This window comes from Phocoena phocoena, chromosome 7, assembly GCF_963924675.1.
Source record: "Phocoena phocoena chromosome 7, mPhoPho1.1, whole genome shotgun sequence".
Lineage (NCBI taxonomy): Eukaryota > Metazoa > Chordata > Mammalia > Artiodactyla > Phocoenidae > Phocoena > Phocoena phocoena.
Window position 1 is genome coordinate 106,426,507 of NC_089225.1, and position 14,881 is coordinate 106,441,387.

General features: G+C 43.8%; 1 protein-coding gene across 1 annotated transcript in view; it reads left to right on the plus strand.

Moving 5' to 3' along the window:
* The window catches only part of SP100 (SP100 nuclear antigen), a 98,759-nt gene that overhangs the window by 78,217 nt on the left and 5,661 nt on the right, over positions 1-14,881 (plus strand). The window contains exons 14-21 of the mRNA XM_065880186.1: positions 305-352; positions 1,626-1,730; positions 3,456-3,598; positions 6,419-6,469; positions 11,161-11,276; positions 12,730-12,850; positions 13,133-13,202; positions 13,747-13,892. Coding sequence (XP_065736258.1) covers positions 305-352; positions 1,626-1,730; positions 3,456-3,598; positions 6,419-6,469; positions 11,161-11,276; positions 12,730-12,850; positions 13,133-13,202; positions 13,747-13,892 — 800 coding nt within the window. The remainder of the gene's footprint in view (positions 1-304; positions 353-1,625; positions 1,731-3,455; positions 3,599-6,418; positions 6,470-11,160; positions 11,277-12,729; positions 12,851-13,132; positions 13,203-13,746; positions 13,893-14,881) is intronic.

The window sequence follows — 14,881 nt, forward strand, 5'->3', positions numbered from 1 at the left end:
TTTTTATCAGAACGCAGCCACAGTCACATCTTTCCATTTATGAATTGTCTATGGATGCTTTTACAATAAAACAGTAGAGTTGAGTAGTCACAAAGGAGATTGTGGTCCACAATACCTTAAATATTTACTATCTGGCCCTTTACAGAAAAAGTTCCTAACTCCTGATCTAAGCATTTGATATTTTTCTTGAAGTACTAGGTAAACTCCTAAAAAGTGACATTTGAATAGTATTTTTGCAAAACACTACTATTTGCAATGCAATGTTATAAAAAGAGACATTTATGTTACTTTTCTACTTCCTCAGGGAGAAAAACAATCAACACTGGGCCTTTGAAAAGAGGCAGAAAAAAAGGTAAAAATAAGTGATTAATGCAGTTTTAATAATTAAACATCTAAATTTTTATTTTATAATCCGTATTTTTAGTGATCAATAAATTTTCTTAATTGGCTTACAGAGCCGATAGCAAACGTTAGGATAAGTCCTTGGTCTTGTCAATTTCGACCACATGACAGGATGGATGGTGATAGCACGCACTCCATTGATTAGTCAGAAGTTCTGTGAGAGACCCCCCGGCCTCCTTGGGCCTGTGCAGGGCTGCTCTCACTGCACTGATAACTTTTGAGGAGGGAAATACAAAGAAAAATATATAAAAGGTATGACTCACGTGATATTTCTCTCACCTTTGTCTTGCCCACATAGAGAGCCATAGGCTCCCCGCCTAGGGGGACTCTGGGTGGTAACACAAGACCTATGTCCTAATTCCTAAAATTCCTTTGACTGTGTAACTTTGGCTTGTCCACTGTTCTTTCTTGCTTCAATTTCCTCCTCTGTGAATTGGTGGCTGGCAGGTGAATTAGACTGAATGGCCCCCTACACCCACCCCAGCTCTAATAGAACTGACGCTGGAAGGGCTCTTGACAGCCTACTCACCCCATCCAGAGAGAAGCCCCCAGACCTGTCTTTAAAGGATCCTCCTCAATGTTGGCCAGAAGGGCAAGAGAAGGTGCTCCTGCTACTGACATTCTTTCTAAGACTTTCAACACCTGTTTCAGAGGCATTAGATGCCAGCACCCTCACCCAAGGATGTACAGAAACCCTCTCCCTGAGCAATGTGCAGTTTCTTCTAGAGCAAACTACCTTCTAGCCACAGAGAAAGCTCACATGAGAGAGAAGTGAAACAGAGAGCAAGGTGGGAAGACAGACACTGCCCCTGCTGGGGGCCCCGTTGCAATCCTCCTTTTTTCCCCAGGTGAACCCTCAAATGGGGAGAAAAAATTAAAAGTTGAGGGTTTTTTTCTCCATCTGCATAACTTAAAAGCAATAATATGACTATAAATCTTCCTTCAAATCAGCAGGAGGAAAATTATCATGCAATAGGTAGTTGGGACCAGCAAGCTTGGGAATCAGATCCTTCCACAAGAGGTTTGTATGTAGGATTTTAGAGGATGGTGGTGGAGGGTGACGTTATCTTTATGTACCTAACCTGCCTAGAAATGTACCTAATTCATGGGGGAAATCCTTCCATTACATTTTAAGTCATAAAGAAGGATCTCAAGATGGGTGAGGAGAGACGGAACACAATTTTAGAGCAAGGTGGAATGAAGAAACCAATGCTTCCTTGCAGGTCCAAGAATTCCCAGAGAAACAAATGTGGATTTTCAGCTTCCTGAACTTCCTGTGACTTGTGGTGAGGCGAAGGGGATTTTATACAAGGAGAAAATGGAAAAAGGTGGGCTTCGTGGTCTTCTAAATTTTTCAACTGGAAAACTCCCGTGTGAATAATATATTATACAGGGGGTAGACACCTGTATTGGGGGTCTCTAGGTTTGGTGCCTCACTAGGAGGACTGAAAGGACTCAGCATATAGTTGAACTCATGGCTGTGATTTATTAAATTGAAAGGATACAAAGCAAAATCAGCAAAGGGAAAAGGCCCACGGTACAGGTGTCAGTTTCCAAGAGTCTTCTCCCAGTCGGGTCACCAGGACACACTTAATTCACCAGCAATGAATTGTAACAACACATGTGAAGTGTTGTCTGCCAGGGAAGCTGCCCTGAGCCTGAGAGTCCAGGGTTTTTATCAGGGGTTAGTTACATAAGTACCCTCTGCCCAGCACATGCCAAAATTCCAAACTCCCAGACGGAAGGCAGGTGTTCACATAAACCATACTGTTTGTATAAACAGTTAAGGCACAGTGAGCTACTCTTAAGTTCTGGGAGTGGTGAGACCCCTCCCCAAATCCAAGTTCCCAGATACCAGCCAAGCGCCAACCTTGCAAGCAGACTTTCTAAAGAAAGCAGCCTCAGTTCTGTTCTGTTAGCTCTTTTCCACACAGCATCCCAGATAGGCTGGAGGAAAGATGGCATTCCCACTCTTTTAAAATTAATAAACATTAGCCTACCAGGCCATCTCCACTTTCCCCCAAGGAAAAGGTCCACAGGCGCCCATCCAGCACCCAATACAGGGGCAAGTGCTTCAATAACAGGATGGAAGATGTACACATTTGAGAAATCCAACAGCAACCTTCACAGCCACATTCCCTTATAGCATCTGTATGGCCTTGTGCTAACTGGGAGAAGCACAAGATTTAGACTCAGAAGACCAGGATTCGAGTTTCAGCTGTGCCAAGAGTGTCTATTTTGTATGGGCCAAGTTACTAAGTCTCTCTCATCCTGAACTGTCCTCTACAAAATGGAAATAATAATAAAACTTTCCTCACCATATTATTATGAGAAAAAAACAAGATAACAGATAGAAAAGTTTGCAAATTACACTGTTAAAATACAGTACAAATGTTCTTCTACCATAATTGATTCCCTCCTCCCAAAATATGGTTCTTTAGGTACCGAAAAGTATAAATAAATGTTTTCCCAATGATTGTATAGCATATATATAATTTAATTTTTCCCACTTGATAACATTTCTACAATTGCTTTTAACATAAAATAGCTATGAGCCCAAAATGTTATTGCAATAATTGATTGCCATTCACTGGCTGATCAACTTTTGTACAGGACAAGGCAGACATGGCTGTGGTGACGGTTGCCACACTGTCCCGTGTGTGACCTCATCTGCTGCCTCAGAGACTCAGCCTGGCTCTATCCCGGGTCTCAGAGAAGGGAAGGGAACGAATCTTGCCTATTCTTTAGAGTCATCCATTTTTTTTCTCTTTTGAATATAGTGAAATATTTTTTTAAAGTGAATGTTGGTAGTAATCACTGTCCTTCTCATTGCACGAGGGTCAGAGTATGCACACAGGGCAGGACGTCTGCTCCTGCCCTCGCCTTTCGGACTGCTGTAGAGCCCCAGAGAGGGGACTCAGCTATCCTGCTGTGGATTATGAACCCAAAACGAGTAGCCCAGATTCACGTGGCGGGAGGTCAAGTTCTGGGGTATTCACAGTTGGGGGCACACCCTGGCCACAAAGGGAGCTCAGCTTGTCTTGGTCTCACAGGCACCTCGGAGAAGTGTATACAGGATGCATATGGAAAGTGGTTCACCCTCAGGGAATTTGAAATTGAAGGAAACCATGAAGCATCCAAGAACTGGAAGCTGAGTGTGCGCTGCGGGGGATGGCCCCTGAAAACCTTGATTCAGGTATTCTAGTGACAAAGTGCTACAATCAAGGATTTAGTGCCACAAGTCATCAACTTCCAGCTTTAGCAGAATTTCCAGAAAACCATCATGACGCCCCTTGCCTGGGTCGCAATGCATATATTATCACTAACATTCCATGTGGCTGTTACATTTGCTGGCTTACATTACAGCTTAATCCTCTAAGCGCATAAACTCTCACACTTTAAAAATTTTTTTAATTTTTATACAATTTTTAAAGGCTACTTTCCACTTACAGTTATTACAAAATATTGGCTGTATGTTGTACAATACATCCTTGAGCCTATCCTACACCCAATAGTTTATACCTCCACTCCCCCACCTCTATGTTTCCTCTCCCCACCTCCCCACTGGTAACCACTAGTTTGTTCTCTATGAGTCAGCTTCTTTTATGTTATATTCACTAGTTTGTTATGTTTTTTAGATTCCACATATAAGTGATATCATACAATATTTGTCTTTCTCCATCTGACATATTTCACTTAATGTAATGCCCTCCAAGTCCGTCCATGTTGCTGCAAATAACAACATTTTGTTCTTTTTTATGGCTGAATAGTATTCAAACTCTTATATTGTTGAAGGTAGGACAGTAAATTGTGGCCTTGGCACTGCCACTAATAATTGCCACTGGGTAATTTGGTCACAGGAAAGTAAACTAAATTGGCATGGGAGGGTCTTAGACTTTTGGAGGGGGCCAATGTTGAAAGTAACAATAATAGAACTATGTATCTGAAAATAATACATCAGAATGAGTGTTTTCTGGATAGCCATCTGAAATTCATTCTTGAAAAATAATATTTTTAAATGAATTTAAAAATATCTCTTTGGGGCTTCCCTGGTGGCGCAGTGGTTGAGAGTCTGCCTGCCGATGCAGGGGGCGTGGGTTCCTGCCCCGGTCCGGGAAGATCCCACATACCGCGGAGCGGCTGGGCACGTGAGTCATGGCCGCTGAGCCTGCGCGTCCGGAGCCTGTGCTCCGCAACGGGAGAGGCCACAACAGTGAGAGGCCCGCGTACCACAAAAAAAATATATATATATATATATCTCTTTGGTCCTCATCTCGGCCCCCTGATGTGGACTAAACGGGCCAGGTCTCTGTCACAGATGAACCCATGCCTTCTGACTCTTTCTGTCACATGCCCCAGATGGTCCTTCCTCGTGCCACTCTAATGACAAGCAAATATTTATTGAATACATCTGAAGCCACAGGGACTGTAAGGTGTGGCCCCCAGCCCCTAACCAGGAGGAAGGCTGCACGTTTATAAACATAGGATTACACAGCTCATAGATGCCATAATGAGATTCTCTGGCAGGAAGAGAGGCAGAAGCTTAGGGGAGGGAAGTTCATTTCTGTCTTTGAGGTTGAGGACAGTTTCATGGAACAGTTTGCACTGAGCTGGGTCTTAAAAGAAGAATAGTTCTGACAAGCAAAAATGTCATGAGGAATTCTATATAGAAAGGATGGCATGAAAATCCTCCCCATGAGTGTCAAGAAGTTGTGGGTTATAAGACTCAATACATGAGCTGGGCTGATTGTGGAGGTCCTGCGGCCCCAGAAAGGAGGCTGAACCCTTCATTTAATCATGGAGGAATTGTGGGAGGTTTGGGTTAGGGATTGACGAAGTTGAAAGAGTGTTTTAGAGGTATGAATCTGATCAAGGAATGCAAGATGGATTAGAGGGTAGAGTGCTTTAACCCATGGAGACCTCAAATGACCTTTACCACCTTTCTGCCTGATCCACCCCATTCGACCTACAAGGCCCAGCTCAAACAGCACACTCTCTGCTGAAGTCCTTTAAAATTCACTGAATTTGTTTCCTATCGCTGCTATAAAAAATCCCCACAAACTTAGTGCCTTGAGACCATGTAAATCTATCATCTTACAGTTCTAGAGACCAGAAGTATGAAATCAGTTTCGCTGGACTCAAGTCAAGGTGTCGGCAGGGGTGGTTCCTTCTGGAGCCTTCTTCCAGGGAGAATGTGTTCCTCCCCTTTTTCAGCTTCTGGAAGCAGCCTTCATTTCCTGGCTTGTGGCCCCTTCCTCACATCACTCCAACCTCTTCTTCTGTCAACACATCTCCTACTACTCACTCTGACCCTCCTACCCCCTCTTGTATGGACCCTTGCGATTACATTGGCCCTACTCAGATAATCAGAATCATCTTCCATTTCAAGCTCCTTCATTTAATTACATTAGTAAAGTTCCTTTTACCATGTAAGTTGACACATTCATGGGTCAGGGGATTAGAACAAATTCATGGGTCGGTGGGGAGCATTATTTAGCCTACTATACTCACCCATCTCTGGATCCCAAAATACTCCATGAGAGCACAGTTTACACTTTATCATCCTTACCCCACTATATGCCAGGTTTTCCCACTTGTCTCCCCAAAGGCCGGGATACCTTTGTGTGTCCAAGGCCACTGATGGGGCCTGCCAGCTGTCAATCACTCACCAGGTGTGTGCCAATGGAGCTATAGTATGCAAGGTATAAAGATAAAAGCTAGAGGGGTACTGGGAGAATGGAAAGGAAGTGGTGGGTGTAGAAGCGGTTGTAAAGGAAAATCTGGCAAAACTTTCTAAGGAGAGCAAGAGAGAGGATGCAGTTTTTAAAGCTGACTTTAAAGCTGAGTCTGGATAACAGAGAGCACCATGTTACAGACTTGGAGAGGGAGGTTATTTTCCATGAAGACTCCTTGAGTTTGTGTTGATAATGGGACATGAGTGGAAGGTAGTGGAATTACCGATCTCACAAAGTAGAAACAAGGACCCATCACAGCATGAATCCCATTTTTCTTTCAGAGAGAATTTCTACTAGACCCGTCAAGAAAAAGAAAGAAGGTAATTATCACATGACCTTCTGGCCGTGTCTCATCTACCCCACTGTTGATTTTCCATCTCTCTGGCTTTATTTTATGGTTTCTGAATTAACCAATTATGTTGAAACTTGATTTTATAATACGGTGCTTTTACACTTGCTACTTCCAAACATTTCAGTGTGTGAGGCCAGGACTTCTTTGAGCATTAAAATATTTGAGATAGAGGTGCAGGGGTAATCCTTAAAAATAGATAATGAGGCAGAATTGACCTTGTACATTTGTTTTAGAAAAATATGTGAATGGCATACAGCAAGTCCCCAACATACGAACCTTCAAGTTGCGAGCTTTCAAAAATGTGAACGTGCGTTCGCATGTCCAATCACGTAAGTTAGTTCCCACGTCTAGTGTACATTGTAACGTGCGTGCATCCTCTACAAGTGGCTGTGCCTTTGTGTACTTTACTGTACAGGACCGTATAGGGTACAGTAGTACAGTATCTTTATTTCAAGCTGAGGATGTCCTGAAGCAAGTGTGAAAGCAGCAGTGATGTAGCTGGTACTGCTAAGAAGACCCAGGAATTGAAGGCCCAGAGGAAGGACGGAGAGAGACAAGAGGAAGAAGTAACTGAAGAACCGAAGAGATTCACGACGTAGGAAATGGCAAGGGGATTTTCTTTATTTGAGGAGGCACTGTTAGTTTTTGAGGCTCAGGACCCGAATGTAGAACGTTACGTGAGCCTGTGCTCTGCAACGGGAGAGGTCACAACAGTGAGGGCCCGCGTAGCACAAAAAAAATAAATAAAATGTTTTTTACTTTTTGTGTTTGTTTTTTATGTATTATTTGTGTGAAAAGTATTATAAACCTATTACAGTACAGTACTGTATAGCTGATTGTGTTAGTTGGGTACCTAGGCTAACAAAGGCACTCTCGGAATGGAACTCTTACTATACTGTCTTTTTTTTTTTTTTTTTTTTGGAGTATAGTTGATTTACAATGTTGTGTTAGTTTCAGGTGTACAGCAAAGTTAATCAGTTATACACATGCATATATCCACTCTTTATTTTTAGATTCTTTTCCCATATAGGCCATTACAGAGGGCATACTGTCTTAAAATTAGACATAAAAGATGGAGTTGGAGCTGGAAAAGTATGATTTTGAAAGGCACAAAAAAGTACATTTAATGACTATTGCTTTTGCAACACTGATTTTATTTTCATTGGTTTTTCTGGGTTCTAGCTTTAATGAAATAAGAATTGAGCAAAGTGGAAACATCTCATGGTCACTCTAGCTAACCTATTATAGACCTAATGTAGAATCCCCGTTTGGAATGGATATATAGCCATATGTCACCTGGTAAAGCAAAAAAACAAAACCTCTCCTTCACATGCACACACACACTTATGCTAAGTCCTTTTTCAAGGGAAATTTTATTTCCTTTATGGAGATGACCCTTTAGAGAATAGAGTGATTGGGAAGCAGATGTGCCCTGTGGGAGAGGTTGCAGACCTGGAAAGTTCTTTCCTTTGTGTAGAGGCCCTTCGGCCCCAACAGAGGGGCTTTGCAGACTGCAGTTCCATCTATGAAGGCAAATTCTCTCTCCTTCAAAGTAGCATGTGAAGTTCATGGACCAGTGGTTTCTATGCTGTGTGGATTTCAGGGAAGGCAGTCAGATAGTTAATGTCTTCCTCTCCAAGACAGGGTGTGAGAGAGAACATGTGAAGTGAAAAAAGGAAATAGAAAAACTTCCATTTTCCTGACCTCCAACAGCAGTGACCTTGGTCATCTCAGTCAAACCAGGAAGTCGAGGTTTTCACAAAGCTGGTTTCTGGGGCTACCAGCTCAACTGACTTTATGCTAAAGACTCAGTAACTAAGCTCTGCATCCACTGTGTTTTCTGAAGAAAGAGATGCTATTTGCTCTGTTCATTAAGACAAAATGTTTCTGCCCAGTCCTAGGGAGTCAAGGGTAATTCAGTCTGGGTTAATCAATTGAGTTGGCTGTCTCCCACCCTTTATCACAGGCGCCCTCTCTCCGTTCCCTCTGGGTTTACAGCTATTAAGATGTGACCACCTCAGTTCTCAGAGGGTCTCTCCAGAGCATCTCTTCCTTTCCCAGCCCCTTGGCTTCTGCCATTTGTGTCCTCTCAGCACCAAATGGCATAAGAAACTCTGAGCCAGTAGCCTAAAAATAGTGGTCAGCATCCATTAGGATGAGAAAAAGGAAAAGCGGTTACATGGCCCCATGCCAGGGCCACTCAAGCCTATGTGGGGATGTCCCCAAGGATGTCCCTAACAGGCCATTCCTCAAGCTCTCCTACTGAAAGGGAGCACATGGACAAGATACAGCTTACAGCCTAGAATTTCCTCCCATGTGTGAATTTTGTGTCTCTTCTTCTTATATTGAATTCATAGATGAAAAGAATTTACAAATTGAGGTGTGTTCCAATTCACCTCAGCTCACTGGGCTCAGGGATGATATTCTGTTATGATTTGGAAATAGCAGGACATTTTGCTTTGGCTCATAATATTGTATTATAAGTAGGGGCTCTGCATTCTTGTAAGCAATTGACCTCACAGAAGCACTAAGAATGAGATGAGATATTTAAAAATGACATCAGGGGGCTTCCCTGGTGGCGCAGTGGTTGAGAGTCCGCCTGCCGATGCAGGGGACACTGGTTCGTGCCCCGGTCCGGGAAGATCCCACATGCCACGGAGCGGCTAGGCCCATGAGCCATGGCCGCTGAGCCTGCGCGTCCGGAGCCTGTGCTCTGCAACAGGAGAGTCCGCAACAGTGAGAGGCCCGTGTACCGTTAAAATAAATAAATAAATAAATAATAAAATAAAATAAAATAAAATAAAAATGACATCAGCAGGACTGGTGATGGGCTGGATGTCTGGGGTGAGGAAAGGGAGGAAACCGTGTTCACTTCCAGGCTCCTGGGTGGATGGTGGGTTGCTTAGTGAGATGAGGGGGGCACTGAAAGAGGAGCAGATTCAAGACAGGAAGTCAAGGACTGTGGTTTGGGGGCAATATGGGTTTTAGACGTGATGATAGACATCTAATTGCAGATGATGGAAAGTAGAGTTTGGATGCTCAGGGACTCAAAAAGAGACCAGAGACACAGATCTTAAAGCCTAGGGACAGATGTGGTAGGTGTGGTCACGGGAGTAGTCGTGGCCATCTAGGAGAGTAAAATGAGCAGGGAACATGGGGCAGAGCCCTACAGAATTCCAACTTTCCAAGTGAGGAAGCTTAAAAAAAGAAGCAAACTGTTAGGAAAAAATCTAAGAGAATGGAGTGTCATGGAACAAAGCATAAAGAGTGTTTCTAGAAGGAAGAGGTGGAATGGCACTCCCTGCCACCTCCCCATTTCCTCACCACCCACCAAAATCCCAGCTACCCATCACTGGGTGGGCCAGTCCCCAAGTCTATGCATTGTTTTGTACGTAGATTGTCACACAAGGATGTGAATTCCTTCTTCCAGCCCATGTTGTAGAAAGGATAGCTTCATCTAGATGAAGAGCTGCTACCCATTGGATGAAATGTTTCCTCACCACATGGTTCTCTTTCCACTCAGGTGGCCCAGCAGAGGGGCCAGGTGGCCATCCTCTGGCCATTTCTCCAGCACAGACACATGACCCTCATGCATAGAAATTGTAGTATATAGGGATCCACATGTTATTGCCACATAGATTATCACCAAAAAGAAAAGGAAAAAATGTAATTCCCCTTGCCCACCAATGGGCTCATTCCTTGAACAATTCTTATTTTGGTCTATAAATTCTGTTGTTTTAACGTGTGTTTGTTACTCCACGATACTTAGATGCAAACACTGTCAAATTTTTAACTTCACTAAATGAAATAAAATCTGGCTAAAGGTCCCACATATTGAGATTGATGAAAAATCCAGCACCAATTAATTTTGTGGCCCCATCCATCTTCCTTATACAGGACAAAGCACCAGGTTTCCACGGGATCAGAAAATTCGGGTAAAGCCTTGGCCTTCAACTCCAGTGGTTGCCATTACCACACTCCCTAGCCATTGAGAGATGGCACCTCCACACCTTACTTGCCAAGCTAAGTCATAGGACAGCTTCCCCTAGGCTCCCAGAGTCAAAGAGCTCTGTCATCCCTGGCATCCACTGGGTTATCTGTGCCCATGGTCTTTCCAACCAGAGGCACTGTCACAGGCTCAGGGACCCTCTAGGCACAAAATCCATAGAACAGAAACTCATCCCCAGGCCCTTCAACTCATGGAGAACTTACGGCCAAGAAAATGGTATGCAGTGATATCTCAGTTGTTTATTCTGTCAAATTAAATTGTCAGTAAATCACTCTTCAATGAGGCAATTTAGATGATGCATGGTAGACAGCTAGATAAGACACTGTATTCCTGAGTTAGGTTTTGCCTGCAGAATAATACATTTCTCAGATTATCTTTAATTGATCCTATTTTGTTGTTGTTACAAGACTTCCTGTGTCAGAATCTCTGTCTTTATAAAGAAAACTTTAAAGGTCTAACAGCCACTTCCTCCTGAGCTTCACTGCAAACCAGCATGTCTTCTTCTGAAATCTCCACTCAGTATTGTTCCTTACTATTTTGAGGAGAAAGGTTTACAAGTATCACCTTGGTACAAGCAAATGCTGTGTGTTCTACAGTACCGATGTGTCGACTATCTAGGGTCTCACTGATCCCAGTGATGTCTATATTATCTCCCCTTCTAGCCAGAAAACTCAAATGAATGCGAGGTATGCCGTAGAAAGACCATGCTGTTCTCCTGTGATACTTGTTCAAGGTTCTTTCATGAGACATGCCACATCCCACCTAAAGGTGCTGACAGGTTAGTGAGACCTGGCCCCCTCCTGCCCTTCCTTCCTGTGGTACAGCTCCTCCCACCATCTACACTCAGCCTGCAGTTTTCTCTGGTTGTATGTGTCTTGATTCAGAAGAAGAGTCCTTAAGCATCAGGATCCAGAAATAAGAACAGTGCTGGCGGCAGTAGATTAATGAGAAGAAAACTCTTCAAGTGGTGATTAGGTATAATAGAGAAGTAACCCCCACCTCCCTCAGGTGGTTCCCACACCCATGCACTTTGATGGGGTTATGATGCCATACATTAGCTGCTGGTTTAACACATATACCACCTGCTATGGGAACATCACATAGCTGACAAAGCTGGGACTGCGATGAGCCTTCAGAAGGTGATCACGGCAGTCTATCAAGTCATCTGACCCTGAATCACAGGGTACATGATAAGATCCCTGAATTCTGCGGGTATGAGTCCACTGCTGCATTTCCTTTGTTGTAAAGTGTATCTTCGGTCAGATGTGATGATACGTGAGACAACACGTAGATTGATAAGGCATTCTAGAAGTGGTAGAATCGCTGTGGCCAAGGATGATCTCTACCAGGATTATGTCTGTTCCTATGAGGATAGAGCATTGTCCCTCCATAATGGGAGGAGTCTAGTGTAATTCATCTGCTCCTGTGTAGGTCCCAGAGAATGTGTCACCGTGGGATTCAGCATAAACCTCTGCAGTTGGGCAATCTGCAGAGGCAGAAAGCCCCACGTTCTTTTGAGCTCATGTAGAGTCCCCACCCCTGCACCGTGGACACTGTAATGCTTGCCCCTTGAGCAAGCACTGGGGTGGCCAAGGAGAGAGGTTAAATGACATCTCTAGGAAGGATCATTGTATCCAGGTCTCGGATTATTGAGAATTGAGAGCTCCCCAGCACAGAGAACCTGGTAGTGGAGATCTAGGGGCAAATGGAAGATACCTGGCACTCTATTGGTAGATTTCCTTTCCAAGAAGTTTCTGCATCACAGATTCTAGACACAGAGATGGCAATGCCAGAAAAAACGATGCCTATGGCTTATGCTCTGTGCTTATTCAGCAAAGTTGAGAAGAAGGGCTGTTTTCCTGATTTTTACTGAGTTGATGTCTCATCGAGGCCCAAGACTCCAGTACTTAAGGTACCAATTTCCCCTTCTCGTTTCGGGCAGGCAGAATTCATTACCAAACTCACAGTGGCTCAGATGAGAACCTAAGTTTTGAAGTGAATGAGTGTCCTTACGCACCATGGCACCTCACTTAGCCTTCTACACTTATTGATGGGAGGGCTGTCTTTGGCAGTTGAGCCCAAATGGGGCTCTAGTGCAGGGGGGTGTCAGAGAGAAGTTGAATACAGGTGGAAACTACCAGTCATTCCTGAACAGAGGACTTTAACAGCTATAGAAACAATGGTTGATTCACAGAGAAACTGCCTTTGCTGACCTTACACCCGCCTCTCAGGAACCCATGGAGCTGCATCTTCTGTAAGATAAAGGACCTTCAGGAAAGGTGCCCAGAAAGCCAACCATGTCATCAGGAATCTGAGGTCCTGAAGAAGCTGATGCTACCTAAAGAGAAGGTGGTGAGTTGAAATGCAAACCTAAGCCTCCTCCTTTCTGTTTACACGAGAGAATAAGCACCATCTTGCAGGGGGCAGGAGGAATGGTGCCCAAGGCAAACTGCTGTCGCTTGCTGTGCTCTGATCACATTACCTGACACCAAAATTCGTATGCCACAGAAAATTCCCATTCTGTGTTTGTTTCAGGGGTCTGCAGGTTGGAGAGTTGTGCATTTATCTGAGCATATGTAAGAGCTCATTCTTTCCAAGCTGCTCTTCACTTAAAATCTCCTCTATCTTTTGCAGAAGTGTGAGTTCCTCCTCTTAAAGGTCTATTGCTCTCCAAAAAGCTCTTTTTTTGCCTCAGAACCGTATTATGTAAGTAACAGCAATAAAACCCCAACCTGGCATTTGTTGAATTTGTGATATGAATCCAATGGGTACACATTGCCATTATCTTTGCCTTGTTGATAAATATCTTAGACAGCTCAATCAGCCCTTAGAAGCTTAGGCGGTTGTAACAAACTACCATAGACTGGGTGGCTTAAACAACAGGAATTTATTTCTCACAGTTCTGGAGGCTGGAAATCCGAGATCAGGGTGCCAACACAGTCAGGTCCTAATGAGGGCTTTCTTCCAGGTTGCAGTCAACCAACTTCTCTTTTTGTCCTCACATGGTGGAAAGGGAGGGAGAGAGGTCTCTGGCGTCCTTTTATTATAAGGGTGCTAATCCTATTCATGAGGGCTCCACCCTCATGACCTAATTATCTTCCAATTGTCCCACCTCCTAAGACCATCACAGTGGGGGTGAGGATTTTAGCATATGAATTTGGGGGACACAAGCACTCAGTCCATAACTGTGGGAATCTGTAGAAGGTAGACTTGGAACCATGCTAATGCCCTTTGGCACTTTTGTCAACATAATACAAAGACATCTCAAGGCCTGGAGAAGCCCATGTGGTTAAACAAAATCAAGAAAAATCTGGCGATGAACATATATCACCGAGTACAGGAGTTTGTGCGGGACATGCGTCTCATCTTCCAGAACTACAGGGCGATTTGCAAGGTAAACAGTTCTCCCTGCTTCTATTTTTCTTTCAATTAAGTCATTTTGCCTTTCATCTTCTTGTATCAGGTCAATGTTACAATTTCCCTCATCATGTGGCAAGCCCACACAGGTAAAAATTCTGGCAGTATTCTCCAAGCCCTGTGGACTATGATGTGGAAGATAACAACAGACCAGGGGTATCATTGGAAACATTACCCTAGGACCTCAGAATTTACTCCTTCTAGATACTCAATTTGCCCATAGATAACAGTGCATTGCAGACCTAGTCCCTTCCACCGGAAATGGAAGTGCTTTTTATTTTTTTACTAGACCTGGCAGCACTGTGTGTGGCTCAGAAGTTCCTGCAATTGGCCCAGGCTCAGGTCCTTACTTGGCCCAGACTTGGGGACCATCCTAGGGAGACTGGATGCTGAGGCACAGAGTATGTCCATGTGCAGTTGGTTGCTGTGTAACTGCCCGCCGGCATCCGGGCCCTCAGGAAGGAGTGGACAGGGATCTCCCCACACCTGGGCATCTGCCTATTTCCAGCAGTTCCAGTACTGCACTCTGGATGCAGAGCATGGAAAGTTTCTTATAGGCAGAACCCTCATGACCTCGGTGCTCGTAGAGAAGTGAGGCCAATTCTCTCATCTGCTAGAAGCACATTTTAAAGGCTACTCGTGTTTCTCATCTCTAAAGGAAGATACCAAATCACATTTCTCAAATTTCAAAATCTTGGATTTCTTTACATTAGAATTTCCTAGTGTTGGATCAAAAAGTTAACAAGGATCACCTCAAGGGGTGGGGAATGAAGGATAAAGGAAGGCACCACGAACTTGCCTTAGACATTTCTGTACTATTATGGTGTCACAAGGAATATGGGCTGTGTTCAAAATCAAATAACTAGAATTTTTTAAATTAATCAATAAATTTCTGATGAAGAATTAGACTGCAGTATAGCGCCATTTTTGCTCCTCTGTCCTCCAGATAAAGAGAAATGATCCAGC